This window comes from Neopelma chrysocephalum, unplaced genomic scaffold, assembly GCF_003984885.1.
Source record: "Neopelma chrysocephalum unplaced genomic scaffold, ASM398488v2 Primary Assembly neopelma1_96710, whole genome shotgun sequence".
Lineage (NCBI taxonomy): Eukaryota > Metazoa > Chordata > Aves > Passeriformes > Pipridae > Neopelma > Neopelma chrysocephalum.
This window is the reverse complement of record NW_020925354.1, coordinates 1,287,063-1,309,240: the sequence shown is the minus strand read 5'-3', so window position 1 is coordinate 1,309,240 and position 22,178 is coordinate 1,287,063. Positions and strand designations below refer to the sequence as shown.

Genomic DNA, 22,178 nt, shown 5'->3' with positions numbered 1-22,178 from the left:
TTGGAGAGAGGACAATTCACTGACTGTGATGCAGACCCATGCAGCAATTTACACACAAAATTTATGCATGAAACTATCACCCCCTCATGTGAAGAAAAGTTAAAAAATATTTTCTCAACATCAGGCTTTATGGTTATAGCTCTGTGTGAGACATCCAAATAATGTGATGTTTAGCAAGAATTAAGCCTCAGTCACAATGAGTTTGTTCTGCTAAGCACAGAATTTTTGGCAACACCAATCTCTATTCCTATATATTCAATATACTTTGCTCAATGACTACATATTCATGTCATGTGTTGGGCTAGTTTCCAGGTATTTCTTAATTCAATCCTTGATTTTTCTACCAAACATGTTATCAGGCAGTCATTGAATCCAGGGTCACCAGAGACCACCAAAGAGGATGATATAATCCGCATCCAGGAAAAAGGCCAAACCCAGCTCTTACTGATGCCCCTATGCTTTGATTCTGAAGGGAAACTTGCATCTTATTTTTCTCTGCTTAGCAAGATATCAGCTGTTTCAAGTGATATCAAGAAACCAAAAGGGGTTTGGGACAGAAAAAGGCACAAGGGATTAAAAAACCCCAAAACAAAACCCTAAGGAAGAATAAGCAAGAAGGCATTGAAATAAAATCTTGACAAATCTTCACTACTTATGCAAAAAGTCGTCAATCTTAATTGCAACTGAACTGCTGTCAAGAGAAATCTCTGCCAAATGGAGCTGATTACACTTCAAATTAAAATAAAAATTAGTCATTGATATGCTGTGGAACATGACACTTTGCATTAGTACTATTTCTGAAAAGTTAACATCCCTGGCTAAACATCCCTGGAAAACTCAAATCCCTATGCCCCTCTGGCATGCTGCTTGATAGCTCAAACAGTCCTGTGCACTGTTGAGAGTAAGTAAAGAAAGACTTCCCTTTAAATGCTAATGAAAATGTGCCAATGGAAATTAAACACTGATTACTCGTCTTAAATTTTATATTTACTGAAGCTGGTAAGTGATCAGCTCTCCTTCAGTGCAATAATGCCATGCTTTGCCAGAGAAGTGGAACTTAATATTTAAGAGCAGAGCCCAAGGCTCAGTTCAACAGTATAATTCTTGTGCCTCCTGATTACTGGACTAGACCTGGGCATAAGTTGAAAGAGACTCTTCAACTTGAGTTCTGTAAAACCAAATGAGAATTCTGTGGAATCTGTAGCCAATGAAAAAACCCCCAAACTTACACTGCTCCGTCATGCATAAAAATGAAACCAAATCCAAGAAGCACTGGTAGATTCTCCTTCTATAATTACTAGTGTACTTTCATGCTGCCCCTCTCAGCCCACAATTAATTCATGGTGGCCTGGCAGGGCAGAGAAGACAACTGCCAGTGCAATCAACTCCTGCAGGACTAAGAAAAGCTGATTCTTTCAAGTGTGCTCTAAGGAAAACCGCATTATCTATGGGCCTGTTGTGCAGGACAGGGCTGACATTTTACACAAACACAGCCCCTAGAAGAGGCCACGTGAACTGAGTCTGATTACCTTGACTTCATGAAACCTTTCACAAACACTGAAGTTCACAAGTACATTTCAGCAAACTACAGGAAAAGCTATGGAAGTAAAAATTGGAAATAATAATGGAAATAATATGGAAATAATAATTGCAAAATAATAAAATATACTAATTACAAAATAATGAAAGAGGGTTCAAGACACACCAGGAGTAGTTGTCTTGAATTATTCAATGCCAGATGAGTTTTCAAGCACACCCCAACTGCCTTGCAGGGAATACTCATGTTTCTTAACTTCCTTTCAGATTAAATACCTCCTTATTTTGCAACAAGAGCTTTAAAGGTCATGATAGCATCAGCACGCATTGCTACACAGTGTAATAACCAGGTTCTCTTAATGAGGGACTATAGAGTCCCTAAACTTCTGATATAATCTCTAAAACATAAATGACATAATAATTCAGACTGAGAAAAATTATGTTAATTATAAACACCTGAAGAATACGGGACGTGGGACACTGAGCCAAGTTGTACAGTGCTATTACAGCGGCAAATTGCTCCATGGCTTAACACCATGTCTTTCCTAGAAAACTGGAGGCATATTGGCTGGACTCTGGGTGCTATTTTCAGAGAAGTGAACAGACAGCATTTAAACCAGCTGTTATCTATCTGTTCAGTATTGATGATCTAATTTGGAAACAGGATTAAACTGCACGCACAGATTAATACACTGTTGTGCAGTTGCATGGATTTGTAATTGTCATGACAACCAGCAGAAAATGTATCCCAATAATCCTCTACGAGCAGATCTGTCTCCATGCAGCATTAAGAAGATTTATCACTAGCACAGACATACTTACAATTATTTCATTGCAGATATTGAGAGGGGTATAATCTCTAACCCTCTCTGCATCTAAAAATACCAATTTACAACCAGAAGAGAGGCTCATCATATGAATGAATGCTGAAAGTAATGAAAATCCTTGGAAGCTGTTGGAAATGTATAATTTCTGAGAAAATATTAGTGTTTTCCAAGTAATTTTTCATGGTTCTGAGTGTGCAAATTTGTATTTATTTTATAAGCATAAAAAAATCAGTATTATCCCTATACTTCCCACATCAGGCATAGTCTTATATTTCAAGCAAGATTTCTATTTTGGAGTTATCTTTCTTGCTAATTTGTTTTCCTTGCAATAAGAAGAGTCTTTGGTTTTATGCTTCAGGACAGAAAGTCAGAAAGCTGGACAGTGTTTTCAGTTCCATTACTGCCTGCTTGTAGAATTACTTAGTCTGTGTAACCATAAAAAATACAGAAAATTAAAAAGGGGAAAATAAAAGCCATTTACGTACTTTATAGGAAGAGTTAGAGGCTGAGCTAAATAATATTTGCCAAGTGTCCCAAAAGAGAGCTGTCTATGCATGAAGGACTACTTTTTTTCCAAACACAAGGAAGAGCCATACGGGAGGTTTTCTCAGTGTTAGCCAAGATTTTCAAAGGTTGAAGTTTATTTCCCACCTCACAGTAAAAATCAGGAAAAGAAGCAAACATGCCCCACTTCCAGGGCTTCGGAATAACACTGGAGGCTACAACTGGCCATGAAAAAGTTGTGTGGTATTTGCAGCTGTAAGCAGTTAATCCTTCTGAGAGCACCTTTTGGACATGTATCTTACAACCACCTCAGTTACATGTGCTTCCCCAAGCAAAGCTCTACAGCTGCCACGATGCTGTGTCTGCTTGGGTCAGTGCTGTGTAACTCGTGGAGCAGGAACTTGCAGTGGCTCCACTCCATGGAGCATCTCATTTCCTCAGAGGTGAAATCCAGAAAATCCTGCTATGAAGTTCAACCTACAGGAACCAAAGAAAAATCCTTTTTAGCAAAGGGCTAATAGATCAGTTTATTGCAATGTGGAGGCAGTATGAACAACCAAATATTTTCAAGTGCCACTTAATTGCCTTCAAAATTGCCTAGTAATATCAGAATGTACTATAATGAATTATTTACATCTGCAATAGTCCTGTCTTAGTTTACAAAATCACTATTTTCATCTGATAAAGCTATGGACTCCACAACTGGAGAATATTTTTTAAAATACCCCAGAAGGTGCGATTTAAAAAAAACAACTTGGAAAATATTCCAAACAAGCAATTGTTAAGAATAGGAATATTGGCATATTCAGGCATCTTTATTTTTTAGTTCCCAAACAGACCTACTATCTATCTACCTAGCTATCTATCAATCTATGAAGTCCTTGCCTCTCGTTGTGGGATAAGATACCATTTAGAAAAGAAGTCTCAGTTGAACTAAAGGCACTAGAAGATGGATGATAATATATAAGTGGACAGGAAAAATAAACTCAATCAAATTATTTGCTCATTTACAGTCATGAGATTGCTCAGCTCCTGGAACTGGTATAGATCTGAGAAAATATTTAAAAAGTAAACACATAGTGCAAGAAAAAATATCATATATATAATTTAGGACCCTTTTGGATAGACTTATACATCTTAAATTCAGGTGGATTTTTTATATACATATAAACAAACACTCTTCTCTCTCTGAAAACAAGCATCAGCTTTCAGTTTTCTTCCTGAACTGGGACCATTTAAACATGCTGGAACATGTGTGTACCCATAATATCAACAAATCTATTGGTGTGAATCAACTGAAATGCCAGACTACATCCTTAAAGGAGCATTCTTCTGATACCTGCTGTTAGGGAAGTGACTGTGCCTGACACTCTGGAGCTATATGGAAAGATTACACTATCTAAGGAATAACAACCCAACCAGAAAATGTAGTAGTATGTCTCCACTCCTTCCATGGAGTCATGTATTTTGTAGGTCAAGCACAGGATGGGATTTCTTCGAATGAAAATATTTTTGCCTCAGGCTCCCGTTAGTTCTAAGTGTGAGAGAGTGTCAGATAAGACACGCGTTTCTCTCAAAGAATCTACATTTAAGTAACAAATGGAACCTACTCCCCGTCATGAGTACAGCCTCATGTTGCTCCGAGGGTTTTGAAAAAGCCTCAGCGTTAGGAAAATGCGGAATACTGCACCACCGGGAAATGCCAGAATTACAGAATCGTTAGGATTGGAGGGGATCTCTGGAGACCATCCAGTCCACCGCCCCTGCCAAGGCGGGGTAACCTGGAACACGTAACACGGGAACGCGTCCTGGTGGGTTTGGAATGTCTCCAGGATTCCTTTTCGCCAGGATACTTCCTCTAGGCAATCCGACTCACAAACTAGAACAGCAGCGACGAGCTATTACTGAAATTATCAGTAATAACTCCCCCAGCGGTATTTTAGCAGATGCTCGAGGGGGGGGTTCTTTCGCCGACACGCAGCTCCCGACGCCCGGTGCCCAGGCTGGCTGGGCTCCCTGGCGAGGGAAGCGCGGGTACCTGCCTCCCTCCGCCTCCATCCCCGGCTCCGCAGGGCCCGGCCGGTCCGGCCCTTCCCTTCCCGGGATCCCGATCCCGGGAAGCAGCGCCGCCGCAGCGCCCCGGCCCTTTCGTGCCGCCCGCCATTTGCTCCCCTCAGGCGTCCGCGCCATTTCCCCGCCTCCTGACACCGCTCCCCTCGCTGCCCGCGGGAGAGACCCCCGGCACCCGGCAGCCTCCAAACCTCGGACAGCTCCGGCCCCTGGCGGCGTCGACCAGCCTCCACTCCCCACTGGCACCTCCAGGCCGTCCCGGCCCCCCCCCCACCGCATCCCGGGAGCCACAGCTGTTCCCCCTTTCCGGCTCCAGGAGTTTTAAATTACAGACAGGCGTAGTTCCAAGGTACAACTCCCAGGACACGCGTCACACAGAGCTCCGGGGACCTGAAGCGCGTGCGTGTTTAGGGGGAAGAATTCCAACAGTGCATTGGGAATACGGAGCTCAGAGAGGTCTGTGTGTCTATACAGACATTGGGGGCAGAGAGGGGATGGCAAGGTGGCTTTTCCAGAGCTTCCACTCCCCCATCAACCTTCCCTCCTTCAGGATCAGCTGGTGCAGCAAGGAGGCACAAAGGACTTCACGGATGGGAGCATTTTGGGCTTCAGTCATATGGGAAGGGAATTACAGGGAAGGGGGGAGCAGAGCTGCCACTTGAGGAGAGCCTTTCTCCCTGTCCCTTCGGGGGAGGAGGGGACGAGTCATAGTCCCATCATACTCCCACCCAGGCTCATCGGGAATCTAGAGGGGGTACCAGTGGGCCCAAGACCAGAGCATTGTTTCTCTCCTACCAAATTCATGAACTGTTGTTGGAAAGGGGAGATCAAACTGAACGAAGAAAGAGCCCAACTGTGCTTACCAAACCACTGGCCTTGTTACCAATACCAAGAAACTGCTCAGTTGATATTGGACTTAAATTACCTAAAAGTAGGTTTCACTGGTCAGACCCACAGACAGATCCTTCCTTTAATTCCACAGAGACTGACTTTGTCTATATGCACAAATACCCCCAAAATTTCAGCGCTATGCAGCTAAGCAAGGAGGCCTGTCCCCTCCATGTTATCAAAAGACAAGCTGCTTATCAGAAGCCAGGTATAAATATAATAACTGATTTTATTTTCATGATTAACACTGGACCACATTCTTCCCTCTGCACAGAATCTCATCACAAATTACTTGCATCTCAGAAAACACAAAACATAATAAAAAAAGAATGCAAGTTGCATTAATCAAATGGCTTCAAAGTTTAATTGAGATCCATGTTTGTTTTGCAACAGTTTCTCAAAAGCTACAATGAAACATATTCTTGAATGAGATTAAATAAATGCACAAATCCCAGGAAATAGTTCTGCATTTGAACATGGAATATAAAAGCCTGATTTTAGCTAAGACCTACAAGATTACCAAGAGCATTAGGGAATGTCCTTGCAAAAATTCCTCCATTTAAGGCTTTGAAAATAGTTTTTCAGAAATGTGGAGCACCTCTAACCTCCAGCAGTAATTAAGAATTAGTAGTTCTTAGCATCCTTGAGCATAGAGATAGACAAGTATTTTCTAAACAAATCTAACTTTACAGTAAAGAGATAATAATCATATTAAAAATGAGACTGCTTCTTAACACTGGAAGCTGGCACTGTAATTGCCACTCAGTTGTTCCTAATGGATAAAACAAGTAATGCAACATTTAATGGTTGGTATTGTTTTATTGTCTATTATTGATTAAACTATTTACATTTCTACTTTTCAAACCACAGTTTAGCACTCATACCTATGGCTTTTACTTTTATGTTTAGCATATCTTTGTGTCAAGTGTCAGAATTTCTTTTCAAAAAACCCAAGAACCTGATACCATATAGACAAATATCTATATTCTGTTTAAACATATTCATTTTCAAAAACGATTATTTATAAAAGAAGAGTCTGGTGGTAGCTTTTTTCCAATTTGTGTTTGCCAAAGACTCTACCAAGTTTTTTCTGTTTTTAAGTGTCCCTTTTAGAGTGTCCTGCTGCCTCCATGTGGAATCTGTTCCCTCCCTCAGCCCCCCACCTCTAAATTTAATGCAAAAAGAAAACCAGTAGCTGACAATTTTAAGCAAAAATATAAAGCACTATAACATTACCTACATTGCCTTTTATAGAACTAAATTCTCAAAAACTCTAGAAACTTTTGGGAAATTTAACTAGTCAGTGCTGAAAAGGCACGGGATTTTTGTGCTCAGACACCTCCAGCAACAATGCTAATTTTAGCCCAGCCTGAAAGATCTGAAAATTCACAGGTACGTAATTGCCACTTACAATAGAAACCCTCAGATTTTAGTGATTCTCCTGCCACAGACACCCTGCAATACTATACAAGAGTTTGCTTCTACTGCAAGAGGAAAAGAGGTGAAATTACTCTTACATATACCCAGGAATGGTGTAACAATGATACAAAGCTATTCATTGCTAAAAACCTCACAAAGGTGTCCATGTCTGTGGTAGCTTCTGTTCCATGGCATTACATGAATGGGAAAGTTATTTTTCACATATGAGAGAAGTTTAATTGTACATGAAGAAAGCTAATTTTGGTCCACTGGTCCAGCTTCCTAAGGACAGCATATTGGAAAGGTGACCACTGACAGTTCAAAAACCAATGTAAAAGTTAACAAAAATAATTTGGTATTTCATTCCTAAACCTGCAGTGTCATTATTTGTCCTAGTCATCCACGTTTTCATTCTGCATGTCCACTAACTGTTGTGTTTTTAAGTCTTCAGCTTGTTCATGATGTTCCTTATCTGTATCATCTATTTGATTAGGTTCTTTTTCTTCTGCTTCTCCTTGATCAACACTTTGATATTCTACTTGTTCAAGGTGTGTTCCATCTATAAGTTCTGCCTGTACCTCTTCCATCTGTATTTGATTTACGTGCTCAACATGTAACTGCTCCACGTGAACTTCAGCACCTTGTTCAGTCTGAATGTGTTCAACTTCCAAGTAACTAATTTGCACCTGTTCTTGCAGTTCCTCCATCTGTGTGCCTTTGACTTGACTGTCCTGTATGAGATCCTGGTGCATCTGTTCCACAGTTACCTGTGCAGGATCCACCTGTACCTGAATTACTGGTAGGACATGGACTTGCTCAACTTGCTCTATTATTGTCATTGACGTTACTGGTTCAGCTTCCATAGCTTCCACTGGAAGAACCTCTTCTGTCACCAGTAGTTCTGAAATATTGTGCATTTCTTTGAGATGCCTTCTCAGCTCACTGCCTTGCATAAACCACAAATCACACAAGGTACAGTGGTTGGGTTTGTCACCAGTGTGTATCACCAAGTGATCTTTGAACTGATCCCAGCTGTTAAAAACGCTGTTACAAACCTGAAACAAAAGATACAGTATGTTAAACAGTGCCAACAGAAATATGACAAAGTATGGTGCCTCTCTGAGATCATGGCTTCACATAGTGTGGCTTCTTGCTACTTGGATTCAAAAAACATAGACATTAGATGTAAAAGCTGAGAAGCAAGCTTCAGACAAACAGAAGACCTGGTATTTATTTATTCATTTTTTAAGAACAGTGAGCTACTTTGAGTTGTGCCTGCATAGGACACTGACAAAATTCGTCAGTCAGTAGAGCATTTGAAGAAAAATAAAGCCAATATTCAGCAGTTTTCTTCTACATAACCCAGTTTAACCTCAAACTGCAGCCATTCTGTGAAATGATTGAGATGACAGCCTTAAATGAAAAGTAAGAGAAAGACGGAGAAGGGGGCTTGGGCAGGGGAAGAGAGACTTGGGGATTCACAGGGTGGTGAGTGATGGGAGTAGGGAGAGAGAGGAAAAGAAAGGGGGAAGGAAGAGAGCAAGGAAAAGAGCAGGGAAAGGTGGCAGGAGAGGGGAGAAGAGCAAGAAAGAATGAGAGAGAAGGGGGAAAAAGTGGGGACAGAGGAAGAAGAGGAAGGGGGTAGAAGGAGTGGGGAGGAGGGAAGAAGCATATGAAAGAGCATGAGAGGGAGAGGCAGAGATCGAGGTAGTGCATGTGAGAGCATGAGAACTTGCAGGAAAGCAGGAGGGAGCAAAAGAAAAGCAGGGAGATTGTCACAGCAGTGGGGCAGCAAACCAGCAAATAAAAATGCTACAACCAACTTCAGCTCTTTTATTTCCTAGCTCTTCAGAATTGCTTTTAAAAGTGAAGTAAAATTTATCTGAACAGCTTTTCAAATGACAGTTACATACAGTGACCAAGTACCCTAACAACCTCTACAGCATTTATTTTGCTTAAAAGACATTACAGATTGCCAGTGACGCATTTGAATATTTTGGATTTTTAGCTTTTTGTAGATTTTAGAGTAGCTATGTAGTAAATATAGATTTTTAATATAATTGTATAGTCTCTCACACTTTGAAATAGTAGTTTACACTCTATTTCCCCATTTCAGATCAAATTTTCTAAATTCTTTAGGCTTGTTTAGGCTCCTTTCAAGGTAGAATTGTAGAAAACATCTTCTGTTTAAGAATATTTGCACCCCAGGCCTGAACAACAAGATACCATCATAGTCTGGAACGCTGGAGAAGCTCCAAAGACAGTATGTGCCATGAAGAAGAGGAAGACGAGGAAGAAAGGGGTCTCAGGACCCCTGACTCAATTTCTGGACAGGCATGCTGGGGACAGATTTGGTGAGGAACTGGGGGACACATAGTTCTGGGATTGGATGGACAATACTATAAAATTGTAGAACCACTGGACACGGCGCGCGTGCATCTTTTCTGTACTCCCATGGTCAGAGAGCCTTCATTAAAGACCCACTCTATTAACTTATCTCTACTAAATTTGCCTGGAGTTTTTTTGGCTCCCAATCTTTAGGCAACACTACCATAAGTTGGAATTACTTTCCAGATAAAGTTAGTATGTTTGGTATCAAAGAGGATAATAATAAAATAAAAAATGAAATATTATTTTGTATTTTGAACTTTAGTGAAGCGTGCTCAGAAGTGGGAAGGGCCTAGGTCAGTGCATCGAGAACCTTGAAAAGGAAGCAGAAAGACCAGTAAAAGGCAGCCTACCCATAAGAATCTCTCTGATTATAAGTATTATGAAGCTCCACATCAGTAATTCCACATTTTAAACGGAGCTACTTAGATATAAGAATTTATCTGCATATTGTGTTTGAATGTGATCTTTATTTTACTAAAGTAGCTCTTGGAGACATAAGGCCACTCTCCTTGCCTTTCTTGTTCAGGCCCCCACTCCCTCGAAGGACGGAGGTATCTAGCCTGGGACTCTGCTACTTCCATTACCCACCTGACATTCGTAGAGCTTCTTTCTTCCCTTTTTGGCTCCAGCTCCAGACTGACAGGCCGTCAGGTGACATTTGAGCGTGCTATTCCTAGCAAAACGTTCATGGCAGTTTGGACATTCAAATGGTTTTTCACCTGTTAAAACAGACACAGGATTTGTAAATGTATAAAACCACCCAGTCTTCTGTCAGGTCTCTCTTCTTCCCCTTTCTTTCTCTTGTCTAGGTTGATAAATACACTGTAAAGATGTGGCCAGCTGGATTATTCTAGAGAAAAAGAGATGGATATGCCATGTAAGAGGGCAAAAAAACAAATGTGGAGTCATAACTCTCATTTAGAAGAAAACCAATGTAACAATTACCAGTACCATTTAAGGTACATTTCACTTTGGTGAAAATAAATTTAGTGGAAATTAGATTACAATTCCAATGAAGTATCTTGAAGAAATAGCAGCTTTTTCTCACTTTTCATCTGATAATTGCTATAATTAAAATATCAACATTAGTAAATATACAAAGTGACACATTAAAGAAGTATTTAAATAATATAAACTTTTATTTTAAACAACAGTAACAGTTTATGCTTGAGAGCTGAAACTGAGCTCCAGAAAAAGAAGGTGGCACATGATGAAATAACAATTCATTAGTGTTAAAACAAACAAAACCCCCCTCCTCTCCCAAAATACAGTGAAAAGCAAGCACAGAAGGACATAAATGGGTACAAGTAAGATAAAATTCCTTTCAGTTTGGCCATGTCTTTTTAACGATGGTATCAAACACAGAAGCCAGCTAAGGACAAAACCAATCTTTTTATCATCAAAGGCAGTGTACTATCATCAAATAGTAATGAACAAAAGGTCTCTCTTTACTAATTCCACCATGCACAAACACACTGAAATTCAAGCAAATTAAATTACAAGAAAACTGCAAGAGTGTGTTTCTTCTGAAAGTCTGATAATTAACCTGGGGAGGTACAACATCACTACTGAAACAAACTGCTCGATGAACTCCAAAAGAGCCATTTCAGTGAATACCATAAGAATCTACTCGAGTTAGTTTAAAAGCCTGCATTTTCAGAAATGCAATAGTTAGCGGATATTGAGGTGGAAAGCCAATAAATCCACATCTTCAAAAATATTCAAAAGCTCCTAATTATCTTTTCAAAAGAAATCCACAATTCTCACTTAAAACACCTGAAAGCTAGACAAAGATGTTTAAATGACAGGAACATTGCCCTCAATGGTTAAAAGGCTACATTTTTGGAGACTATTGTAAAAGTAATGCAGAGGATGCTGAACTGCCTTCAGTTTTGCAGGTCAAAAATCATGGATTTTGACCAAGCAACTAATCAGGTTGGAATTAGATGATCTTCAAGATCTCTACTAACTACAATACTACAGAGCAGGGATGAACAAGGAGCTTCTGCAAAAACTGAAACACAAAAAGGAAGCCTAGAATGGTGGAAGCAAGGACAGGTAGCCTGGGAAGAATACAGAGAGACTCTCTGAACAGAGAGGGATAAGGTTAGGGAGGAAGGCTAAAGACCTCATAGAATTAAATCTGACCAGGGACACCAAGGGCAACAAGAGAAGCTTCTCTAAATACATGGGTGATAAAAAGACTAGGAAAAATGTGGGCACTCTCCAGAAAGAAATGGGAGACTTGGTTACCTGGGACACAGAAAGCTGCAGGTCCTGAGGGAGCTGGTGGAGGAAGCCACTATCCATAAATTTTGAAAAGGTGTGGCAGCCTGGTCAAGTTCCCACTGACCAGAAAAGCAGAAGCATAACCCTTTTAAAAAAGAAAAATAAGGAAGACCCAGGGAAGTACAAGCCAGTCAGTCTCACCTCTGCGCCCAGCAAAATCACAGAGCAGATCCTCCTGGAAACTATGCTGTGAAGACAGGCTGAGAGCATTGGGGTTGTTCAGCCTGGGGAAGAAAAGGCTTCAGGAAGACAGTACAGCGCCTTCCAGTATTTAAAGGGGGCCTACAGGAAGGCTGGAGAGGGACTTTTTACAACAGCATGGAGTGATACAACAAAGGCGGAATGGCCTTCACCTGAAAGACAGTAGGTTTAGATAAGATGCTAGGAAGAAATTCTTTACTCAGAAGGTGATGAGGCACTCCAGAGAAGTTGTGCATGCCCCATCCCTGGAAGTGTTCAAGGCCAGGTTGGATGGGGCTCTGAGCAACCTGGTGTAGTGGAAGGTTCCCTACCCATGGTCCCAGGGGTGTAACCAGACAATATTTAAGGTCCCTTCCAACCTAAGCCTTTCTATGATTCTATTTCTGCTGCAGTTACTATTTTCATGTAATTTCTGGCATAGTGACTGATCAACAACAGGATCAAACACTTTTTAGTTCATTTTGTCCTAGGCCTTTCAGTTTCATTTTAGCATTTAACCAGTGCTATACAGAATTTGGAATTTAGAAAGCCTGTGACTGAATGGGAGTTTTTCCACTGACCTTAGGAGTTAAATGGTGATCTCTGTTTTGATTTTGAGCTTACGGCTTTTGAAAATGCTAAACTGGAAGTAATTAGATTCCATGTTATATACTTATTAGATCAGTATATAAAGTATTCTGTACCTTCTGTGATATGCTAACTTCCTTTGAACCAAAAATACTTTTTTGCAAGAGCAAACAACATATTACGTATTTTGAGTTAATCTGGTTATCAGCCACAAACTTTTTTCTGAAAAGATTTTTGTTAAGTAGCTTGTATTTGGATTGCTCATAATGGAGAAACACTCCCTGCTTCATAGGGGATAAGGATTTGCCAAAATCTATTTATAAACTGAATTTTTAAGAGGCTATTTGGAATATACTGGACACTGCTATATATTCAATACTCAGCAGTCCCATACACAGATATATTTTTATTAAATTAAGCCATTCTAATTAAAAGGCTTTAACAGTAAGAAGCTGAAACAGAAATAGAGCTGCTACCCTCCATTAAATTTTTTCTCATGACTCATGACTGACATATTAAACAAAAACATCTGGAAGATCAAGACCACATATATATTACATTCAGAGTTATCTGTGTCATGCTTGCTATCTGTTCAGACAGCAGACTTTTCAGTGAGATGAAGTAATACTTCCATACTATAAGGAAGAAAAAAGGAGCACAAGTCACTTTGTACTCCAAAAATGCTATCTAGATTTCAAAGAGGCAAATTTCACAATCAAAAAGTGTACTAGAGTGACTAGAAATGCTCTGCTGTTCTTAGTAGTTTTGCTTAATTAACAAAGAAAATTCAAATCACAGATGAGGTGTCAAGAGCAAGGATAAAACTTTCCAAACAAGATGGTACAAGAGAGAATTTTTTGAGGGTATTTTATGTCTAATGTACTAATAGGCATTTACTAAGAAGTTCTATTAGATAAAGAAATGCTCTAGACTGTATTCCACCAAGAAGGTCATGATCAGATCATATTTCAACAGAAACTTTTATCAGAAAATTTTGAAAATAAAAGTAGCTCAGTTTGGTACTTTTGAAGAAAGGAACATGCCTTAAGAAGGTATTTTGAAAAAAAGTCTTCAAGATTTAGTAGACTTGACAGAGAAGCTTCATTAGTGCCTTCTGGTTTTAGGTGCATATTTTTAATCAACTCAATCCCTCAAAAGTTTACAACAATGTAAAACAAAAAAAAAAAACAAAAAGACACACCAGCATTTTAGTTGTAACTAGAAACCAAGTATTTCTAGCACTCAGGACTCATGTGTTTTCTTCAGCATATTCTCTATTTCCCCAAAGCATGCAAAGCCCCAAAATGTGAGAACGAAGGCCACAAGATCCGGACTGTAGCAGTACTCTTACCTGTGTGCTTCCGCAGGTGCTCTTTAAAATGTCCAAAGTGGTCAAACTGCTTATCACAGTACTGGCATATATGTATTTTCTTGCCAGGTCTTTGCTTCTTGCTGACACCACCTTCATCAAGGTGGTAACAGGTGAGGTGCTGTTTCAAAGCACTCTCTCGTAGGTATCTTTTATTGCATATGTCACACTTGTAATTCTCAGTAGAGTGTGTTTTCATGTGTTCCTTAAAATGGTAAAACAATTTAAATGAACGGTTACATTTCTCACAGTGAAATAAATTGTTCACGTGTGACAGCTGAAGTTCCACAATTTCAATACCTTCTACCTGTTTGCACGAGGGATCAGTTGCATTATCACCTTCTTCTTGGATCTGGCATTTTCTCTCTCCCTGACGATACTTGCTGGTGATATCTGCCAAAAGAGCCAAAGCAGATTCATCTGATGTACCTGTTGTCTGTATGTACTTTATGGATTGCTCTGCAGAAGCTACTTCTTCAAGTGTTTCAATGCTGTCGTCTTCCATTTTCATTGTCCCTTCCGCAATCTCAACCTCAATTTCAACAGGCTCTGATTCTGCAGATGGCAGTGTTTCTGTGATAACATTAGAGGTTTCAGCAATCTTCCTCTTTTTTGGTTTATTTTTACCTTGCGCTTCATTTGATTTTAAGAGTGATGAATTTTCTTTGTTCCTGAAAATCATTTGCATAAACATCGTTAAGATCCATAAGCACTGACGTAGGAACTCCTCCCTAGTAATGAGCTTCTGCATCCAACACTCTCTAGCCATTTCCTAAAGTTGAGTGATGACCACTTAATCTGTGTGCATGTCAGAAGTTAATTTGTCCGTGACCTACACTCCTTAGTGTAGTAAAACAGCATGGTTAAAGCTGCTAAGGTGCTGCTCAAATGACACAAAGCACCTATCAAGAAGAAAGGCCAGTTAACCTAATGACATAGGCTTATCTAAAAAAATTGTAACGTTCTGTACTTGGAAAGAAAAATCCCCCAAAAGAAAGAGTACTTTGGCCTGCCTACTCAGAAATAAGGTTCAAGTCCCTCCTATGCTCTTCAATTCTTAAGCTCTGAGTGTGTGCAGCTTCCCACAGTGCTTAGAGCTTGTTAGAAAACACTACAGCTGTGACTTCACACAGTGGTTATCATAGCATCTTGTACTTCAGGAAGGCACACAGCTAACAGCTGAGATAAAAGCCAGCAGGATGTGGAAAGAGTATTCTAGTTTAATTTTCTCTGCTTGAACACAACCCTCAGTTCTGTTGCTATTCTCCCTGCGTAACACACACTCAACCCCCCTTCCTACACAAAATGTCAGAGATTGCATGTCATCTCAAACATAGACAGAACTGAGCAGGTCAATGCTTTCAAGTCATCCACAGCACTTCTGTGCTGCAGGTTTCATTACTCATTATCAGTTTTGAAAACGAGCGGGTATCTCTCCCTCAAACAGACTGACGGGGGTAAGCCATGCTTTTACCCTCCTTTGCAGCACTATGAATCCTTTCACATAATGCATTCCCTATCACTTCCACGTCTTCTAGTAATAGGAGACAAGACTTGGCCCAATATCTCCAAGTCATATGTCAGAGATATGTGACTAATGATGTAATGCAGGACACAGCTTATCAAATTGGACTTTACTCTAGTCACACACAGGGAAACAGAACAGCTAAAGTCAGTTTCATCTAGCCTGGATTTCTGATGTCTACAAGATGATAGTTACATTGCACATTACTGCAAGGAGCTCTGGGATCATGTACCAAAAGCCAGCAGTGTAGCATGCAGAAGGAATGAGAACGTGAGAGCACTTTGTGGAAGTAAAAGGGAAGAAAGGGGATGAAAAACAGCATGATGGGACTGGCACCCATTTTTCTCATGCTGGAGCTTGGCAATGGAGTACAGTTCCTGGTAGAGGATAAAAGCTGCCACAGCAACATTGAACCCAGATAAAACTGACTACAACAGTTACATTCATTCAAGAAATTTGACAGGTTAGTTTTGCAGCAAGAAATTTTAAGATCACTGCTTATTCTCTCAGAATAGCAGAAAGCTGCATGAAATACAAACACCAGCACAAACTTATTAATGTGTTCTGATTACCTGAGGCACACTGTCACTGTGCAGCCAGTTGTCAGTCAGGTGTGGGCCTTGAGGCAGCACAGAGACCTGGTATCAGTTACCACAAAGACACAGCCCTACAACTTTGGCAACATTTATGAGCCATGTCACTTGCCATTGAGTTCCAGTCCAACGAATGTGACATTCTTTTTTTAGCCTGTATATTTCTGACATGTATGCCATAGTAGAAGAGTTATGGTGCTACAGAAGCTAAGGAGGTTCCAGCATAAGGAACAGCACTGCAAAATACTGGCAGCCAGCTCTTACAAAAGGATTCTTAAGACTCTATATTTTAAGTGGTGGGAAGAAAAAGAGGCTGATGTGCTTACCTGATTTCAAGTGCTTTGATTGCTTCTAGCATCTGTAGATACTCAGCTGCTTTCCAAACATCATTTGCTTCTTCCTCACCTTGGACCATTAGTTTTGCTGTGTAGGTGAACTCAATTAGGTGACGAAATGCCATGTTACTTACACCTGTATACAGAAAAGAGAAACAACAGTTTCTTTTAGCAATTCCTCAGTCTCATCTACCTGATGAATCTTGCACACTTGCCTGCACACCATTGTGGTCACAGTACCTGCCAGTTTCATAAAGATAACACTCTTAAAAGGCTCCACAGAACCACTGAATGGTTTGGGCTGGAGGAGACCATAAATATCATCTACTTCCAACCTCACTTGTGTTGGAATAGAAAGTCTGCTACAGAAACATGTGAACACTATGGAGTTTTGCTGCGACAAAGATAAAAAGAAGGATAAGATGGACAAAAAGCTGTTTGAATAATATATAGATTTAAACACAAAAATATTATTCCTCTTTCAAGAGGTCTCTGAGCAGCAAGGTACTGGAGGGTGAAATACTGCTCCAGGAATTTGCTCCTTGCCTACCACACACGTATTGCTCAATGCCTGTCATGCTCTTGCATCCCAGCCAAGGCATCTGCCATTGGCCATCACTGTCAACCTTTTTCATCTGACCAGACTGGCTGTTCTCAGCGAAAAGATTTTGTCACACTGCAAGTTCTAAAAACATGCAGGATCTGCCTGACCTCCACTAGCCATGTATCAGGGAAAGAAAGGAAAAAAATTAAAAAAGCACCCACATAATCTCACACTTTCCCTTCCAACAATTTAATTCAAGACTGTTCTTTTTCTTTTTGATTTTTCTTCAGGGGAAGTTTTTTTCCAGTGGTGATAGCTGTCTCAGAACAACTCAAGAGGTAAGATCTAGAAAGCTAATTATATGACCAATCATCTTTAAGTGTTCAAGGCCAGGTTGCATAAGGCCTTGAGCAACCTGGTCTAGTGAGAGGTATCTCTGCCCATGACAGTGAGGTTGGGACTAGATGATCTTCAAGGTCCGATCTGACCCTTAACATTCTATGACTCTATGTATGTAGGCCTGTACCAAGGATGCTATATTAACTTCCAGCTTGAGCACACAACTGTTGTTTTTAATTGTACAAATCAGATTACCTTCAATCTCCACCAAAGGCTCTTGAGTGAAATCTTGGAAGAATTTGTGGAAGAACTGGCTGCAGGCAGCAAGAACAGCCTTATGAGCTTTGAAATGGTGACCTGCAAAGAGAGTGCAGAATAAGTGCAGATGCAGAAAAAGACTACCTGCTTTAAACAACTATTCCACTATTCCAGCAGCATATAGTCACTGTCTCCATAAAACATGGGATACTACTGCAGCTATCCTATCCCATCTCTTGCAGAACCTTGGTGACATTGCTTACCTCGCTAAAGGTAACTCAACCAGATGGAGGACTCAGTCACTCCAGTGTTTCTCTTTTTAGATATTTAAGTTATGATACCAGAGAAGCAAGAAGTAAATCTTATTTCAAGGTGCGATTTTATTTAGACACAGTATTTGTAAAAGTTCTCTGCGTACAAACAGTCAGCTCAAGTCAGAGAAAAATATTTTAATAATGTTTTTGAAATCCTTAGACAGCATGTTAAGTACAGCACAGCAGTTTCAAAGAGGGCTTCTATCTGAAAATATTTAGCCCTTTGTTTGGAAAAGCAGAAGCAAAATTATTAATCACTGCTGGAGTCTCTGTTGACCCTGAGATGTTAAATGAAACTTTGCAAGTAACTTGCACACAGTGCAGAACCAGCCTGTTTGCAGCCCAGTCTGACTCTGACCAAACCCAACAGCATCCTAGCGCAGCCTTTAGAATTTCCTGTATACCAGCTGGTTCCCAGGCCCATACATACCATCAACAATCAGGGTGATATCTGTAAACTGGTCCTGCTCACGTTGTTCATTCAGTCTATCCAAAATAACTTTATAGTGTTCAGGGAATTCCTGGATGCATTCCATCGTTTCCTCAGCTTCCATGGCAAAAGACCTGGTCTGCAAAAAAGTACAGTGTGAGAGTAAGAATTCTGTGCCACTTGGTAAATACTGTGCACAGTCAGGTCTTTATACAGACATAAACTAACTAGAACTTTGCATGGACTATAAAACCAATAGAAACAACAAATTGTTCTGGTAACAGGTTTTTTACCTGATGTGAGCTGACAGGTAGGAAATGGCACAGTTACTGATGTGGAATATTGTTTTATTTAGACACATGAAAAAACAGTCAAAGTGGATAAGCGTATTTCTTTATCCTACAGTTTCAGTAAGGACCCACCATTCTCAAAGCAAATACTGCAGGAATGTAACATCTCCATGGCTAATTATTCAACACCACAGCAGGATAATATCAGAATCTTTATAAAGTTACTTCTCACCATCCCACCACTCCACCTGGTAGAAGAACAGTTCTTAAAAATTTCATATTAAAGTCACATTTTGCTCCTTGTGAACACAAGATGTTTACTTCCTTCAAGCATCCATGTAATCGAGCAGCAATTTTCAACTTCTAAGTACATTAGAGTTGCCAGGGATTTCATTTGCTGTCACACCCAAGCTTATTCATCCCTCCTGCTTACATTTCTTCCCCTGCAAGGTGAAATATTCTTTGCTAGCCTTTCTAAAGAGACACATATGCTTGTAATTTCATGGCCCTTCCTTATACAATATGCATAGGTGGGTGTAGCAGTTGCACAGGATCTCAGACATAAAGAGGTTTAGCCTGTGGATGAGATGCAGATGTTAGTCTGCTGCTTAAGCAAAAGAACCTCAGGAGAGCATCCAAGTGCTTCAATGAAAGCACTTCACAAATCACCCCCAGGCAAAATTACTTCAGATCTATGCAGCAACATTCATCTTCAACTCCCACATTAACACGGCTAACACTTAGAATGCCGCAGAAAAGAAGAATTATGGAGCTCCTATTTTCACCACAAAACACACTCTTTCTTGCATCTCAGAAAAAACTGCCCGGAGAGAAGTCATTTTGCCAAGAGAACAAAATAAATAGAGAACAAGCAACCACTTAGGGAAATCCAGCTCCACCTGCTATTGCTGCGTTGCCAACCAGGAAAATATCCACTAAAATCAGATCCATTACCTGGCATGCAACAAGCCAATAATTAAACATTGAGAGAGACATTGATTATCTATTTCAGTTATGCAAGCCTGGGTTCCCGGTGGTATTCCACAAATCAAGCACACCAACTATCGAAACTTTTTACTATTATATGTTACTATTTTACTATACTACTATACACTATATTACTATGCATTTTAGTAAACAAAGGAGCTAGTGTTCATTGGCTACAAATTACATGGTTTTCTTGTTAATTAGTATTATATCTTCTATTGGTTAATGATTCTCTTGCTTCTCATGCTAATTAATCCACATTCTCAGTCTTTCTCCCGAGTCCCTAGGTTTCTTGGGTTGGTGGTCATGATCACTCCTTGGCAGAATTACCTTTTACCCAATTGGAGCAGATTTCAGCACAGTTGCTGGTTTGGCTTTATTAGTTTCTTCCTCACCTTGGAGGTTCTTCCCAATGTCCCTGTGGCCCGTAAATTCTGCATTCTTTGTGTCCACTGTAAGTGGGGATCCTTCTTCCAAAGCTTTGTTAACCTCCCCCTAGGTCTGAAATCATTGAAGCGTGTCCAGTCCTAAACCTTAACAAGGCAGTTTTACCAACAGGTAATGTGTTTTTCTAATGCCTAGACATGACTTAGAGCTTGTTGGCTGCTCTCTGTTTCACGGATTAAATCTCCCTTCTCGTTGATCAGGCTTGAAAGTTTACAAAGATCAAACATCAAAGAACATCCTTTCTTAAGAAAATTTTACATATTCCACTTTTTGCAACAGAAACACCTGTCAGGGTCTTCAAGGAGGCAGAGACCAGCCTACAGGGGAAGGTGAGGTGGAAGGGAGTGGATGCTGCTGCTGCAGTGACTGCACCTCATCTGTAATGATGGGTCTGAGACAGACAACCAGCAGCTCCTGCTTTCCTCCACCATACGGTATTTCACATAAAGTCTCATGTGGGAAGTTGTCAGCCACTTAGTTCACTGTTTAATTCTTTTTGCCCATTTTTCACACATCATAAAAGGGTAGATGACTTGCAGTTAAAAGCATAATTCCGTAAAACAAGCAAGATTTTGATCTCCAACTCTCATGATTTCTACCTACCCAAATGCGATTTAGTTTCAAATTGTTTGTTTAGAGGGATATCCCAAAAAACCCTCCAAACCCTCAAAATATTAGAGTAACCTCACCCCAGCAAATCCAAGATATTTTAAGAAGTTTCTTTCTCAGAACTGTTATGAAACATGAGTGAGGAGACATACAACTTATGTTAGCTAGTTCATTGTCATAAATTTACACAGAACTAGTAAAAAGCGTGAATTTACTGTGTAGCTCAACGAAATTGCAGCATTCACTGCGTACTCTCATGTTAAAAACTTGGTCATACTGCAGAAGAAAGCCAGACAGAACAGCACATGTTCAATAGGAGCACGACTGTTCTGCACAAAGAAAAGAAAGGTACAGCTGGGAAAACAGAACAGCTCAGGAAGATGGACAGAAGTGATCCGAGTTCCCTCTTATGAGCGGGCTCACAGATGAGGGATGGATACTGGAATACTTAGTTGTTCACCCAATTTTCTTGGAAGACTCGTTCAACTACTGACCATTTTTCCAGCCTGTACTCCTTTCACGTCACATGCATACGATTTGCAGATTTTTATAAATCCACCGCAATGGAAACATCTTATTACTACCACCCTCCTGGACTACAACAGGAACTCCTTGTATTTTAGGCACCAGGCACTTTCCAGCGCACGGGTCCCACAGGACAGCTCGGCGGGGCTGGTGCAGGCTGCCCAAACCACCGCCATCTTGGGCAAGCAGGATCTGCGGGGTGTGCAGTGAAGCAGCAGGAATCCCTCGTGCACTGAGCCGCACGTTTTTGCCCAGAACCACCACCCCAGCAGACGCCGCTCCCGTTCCCATTTCCGTTCCCGTTCCCATTTCCGTTCCCGCTCCCCGTTCCCGCACTGCGGGGCCGGGACTGCGCCCCTCGCGACCGCCAGAGGGCGTCACCGCCCCCGCGCCCCGCCCGCAGCTCCGGCCGCCCACGGGCTTCGGCCCGCGCGCCCCGGGACCCCATTGGCGGGCACCGCTGTCAGTCAGCGCAGCCCTCGCCAATCGCGAGGCGGAGGCCTAGCCCGCCCCGCGCCGAGAAGCCAATGAGCGGCCGCCGAGTGCCCGGAGCGGGCGAAGGCGGAAGGCCTGGCCCGCGCCCACGGCCCGCTGGGCACGGCCGGTGCGGGCGCGGTGCGAGCGGCGCCCGCGGGCGCGAGGGTCCCGCGGGGAAGTCCCGGGGGGGAGCTCGACCGCCGCCGGCTCGAGTCGGGCGCTCGGCAGCGCCGCCGCCTCGTTAGTCCTTATTACGTCATCAAAGCGCGCATTAAATCGATCCCTTTTCAATTCCTGGCCGGGTCGCGGCCCAGCGGCGCGGTGCGCCGCAGAGTGGCGAGACGGTTCCGCCAGGGACTCACCAGGAGCAGCTCCTCGCCGCGCCGCTTCCCGCTCCGCCGCTGCCGCTTCCTGCTGCCCGGCACGCTGGAAAGGAGGCGCGCG

The 22,178-nt window shown here is 41.4% G+C and overlaps 1 protein-coding gene and 2 long non-coding RNA genes across 13 annotated transcripts in view; 1 reads left to right on the top strand and 2 right to left on the bottom strand.

The window, feature by feature from the left end:
- Window positions 1-5,457, bottom strand: part of LOC113981690 — a 17,718-nt gene extending 12,261 nt beyond the window's left edge. Inside the window, exons 1-2 of the long non-coding RNA XR_003538495.1 lie at window positions 5,268-5,457; window positions 2,359-3,344 (exon numbers count right to left, since the gene is read on the bottom strand). This is a non-coding gene — a long non-coding RNA (uncharacterized LOC113981690). The remainder of the gene's footprint in view (window positions 1-2,358; window positions 3,345-5,267) is intronic.
- Window positions 4,563-10,213, top strand: LOC113981691. 2 transcript variants are annotated; one of them, XR_003538498.1, is made up of 3 exons: window positions 4,563-4,678; window positions 7,943-8,043; window positions 9,384-10,213. It is a non-coding gene; the product is annotated as an uncharacterized LOC113981691 (long non-coding RNA). The 2 variants fall into 2 exon arrangements; XR_003538497.1 differs by lacking the exon at window positions 4,563-4,678 and adding an exon at window positions 4,902-5,286.
- Window positions 6,037-22,178, bottom strand: ZNF131 (zinc finger protein 131). Of its 10 annotated transcripts, none has more exons than XM_027709224.1 (8): window positions 19,123-19,259; window positions 18,400-18,538; window positions 17,653-17,754; window positions 16,506-16,650; window positions 14,369-14,732; window positions 14,044-14,266; window positions 10,224-10,354; window positions 6,037-8,299 (listed from the first exon to the last, which is right to left on the bottom strand). In XM_027709224.1, the coding sequence occupies exons 2-8, from the start codon at window positions 18,521-18,523 to the stop codon at window positions 7,637-7,639; spliced, it is 1,752 nt and encodes a 583-aa protein (XP_027565025.1). In that variant the 5' UTR covers window positions 18,524-18,538; window positions 19,123-19,259; the 3' UTR covers window positions 6,037-7,636. The 10 variants fall into 10 exon arrangements, with proteins under 10 accessions (XP_027565025.1, XP_027565024.1, XP_027565021.1 ...); XM_027709223.1 differs by lacking the exon at window positions 19,123-19,259 and adding an exon at window positions 16,755-16,908 and having other exon boundaries at window positions 18,400-18,511; XM_027709220.1 differs by lacking the exon at window positions 19,123-19,259 and adding an exon at window positions 22,097-22,178 and having other exon boundaries at window positions 14,044-14,732.

Bases quoted from the DNA above. Each gene is read 5' to 3' on its own strand.
- ZNF131 (XM_027709218.1), bottom strand. The intron at 16,909-17,652 runs GTAATCTGATTT...TCTTTGTCGCAG, and splicing joins GCCTTTGGTGGAGATTGAAG to CAAAACTCCATAGTGTTCAC. The intron at 10,355-14,043 runs GTAAGAGTACTG...CTGTTTTAACAG, and splicing joins GCACCTGCGGAAGCACACAG to GTGAAAAACCATTTGAATGT.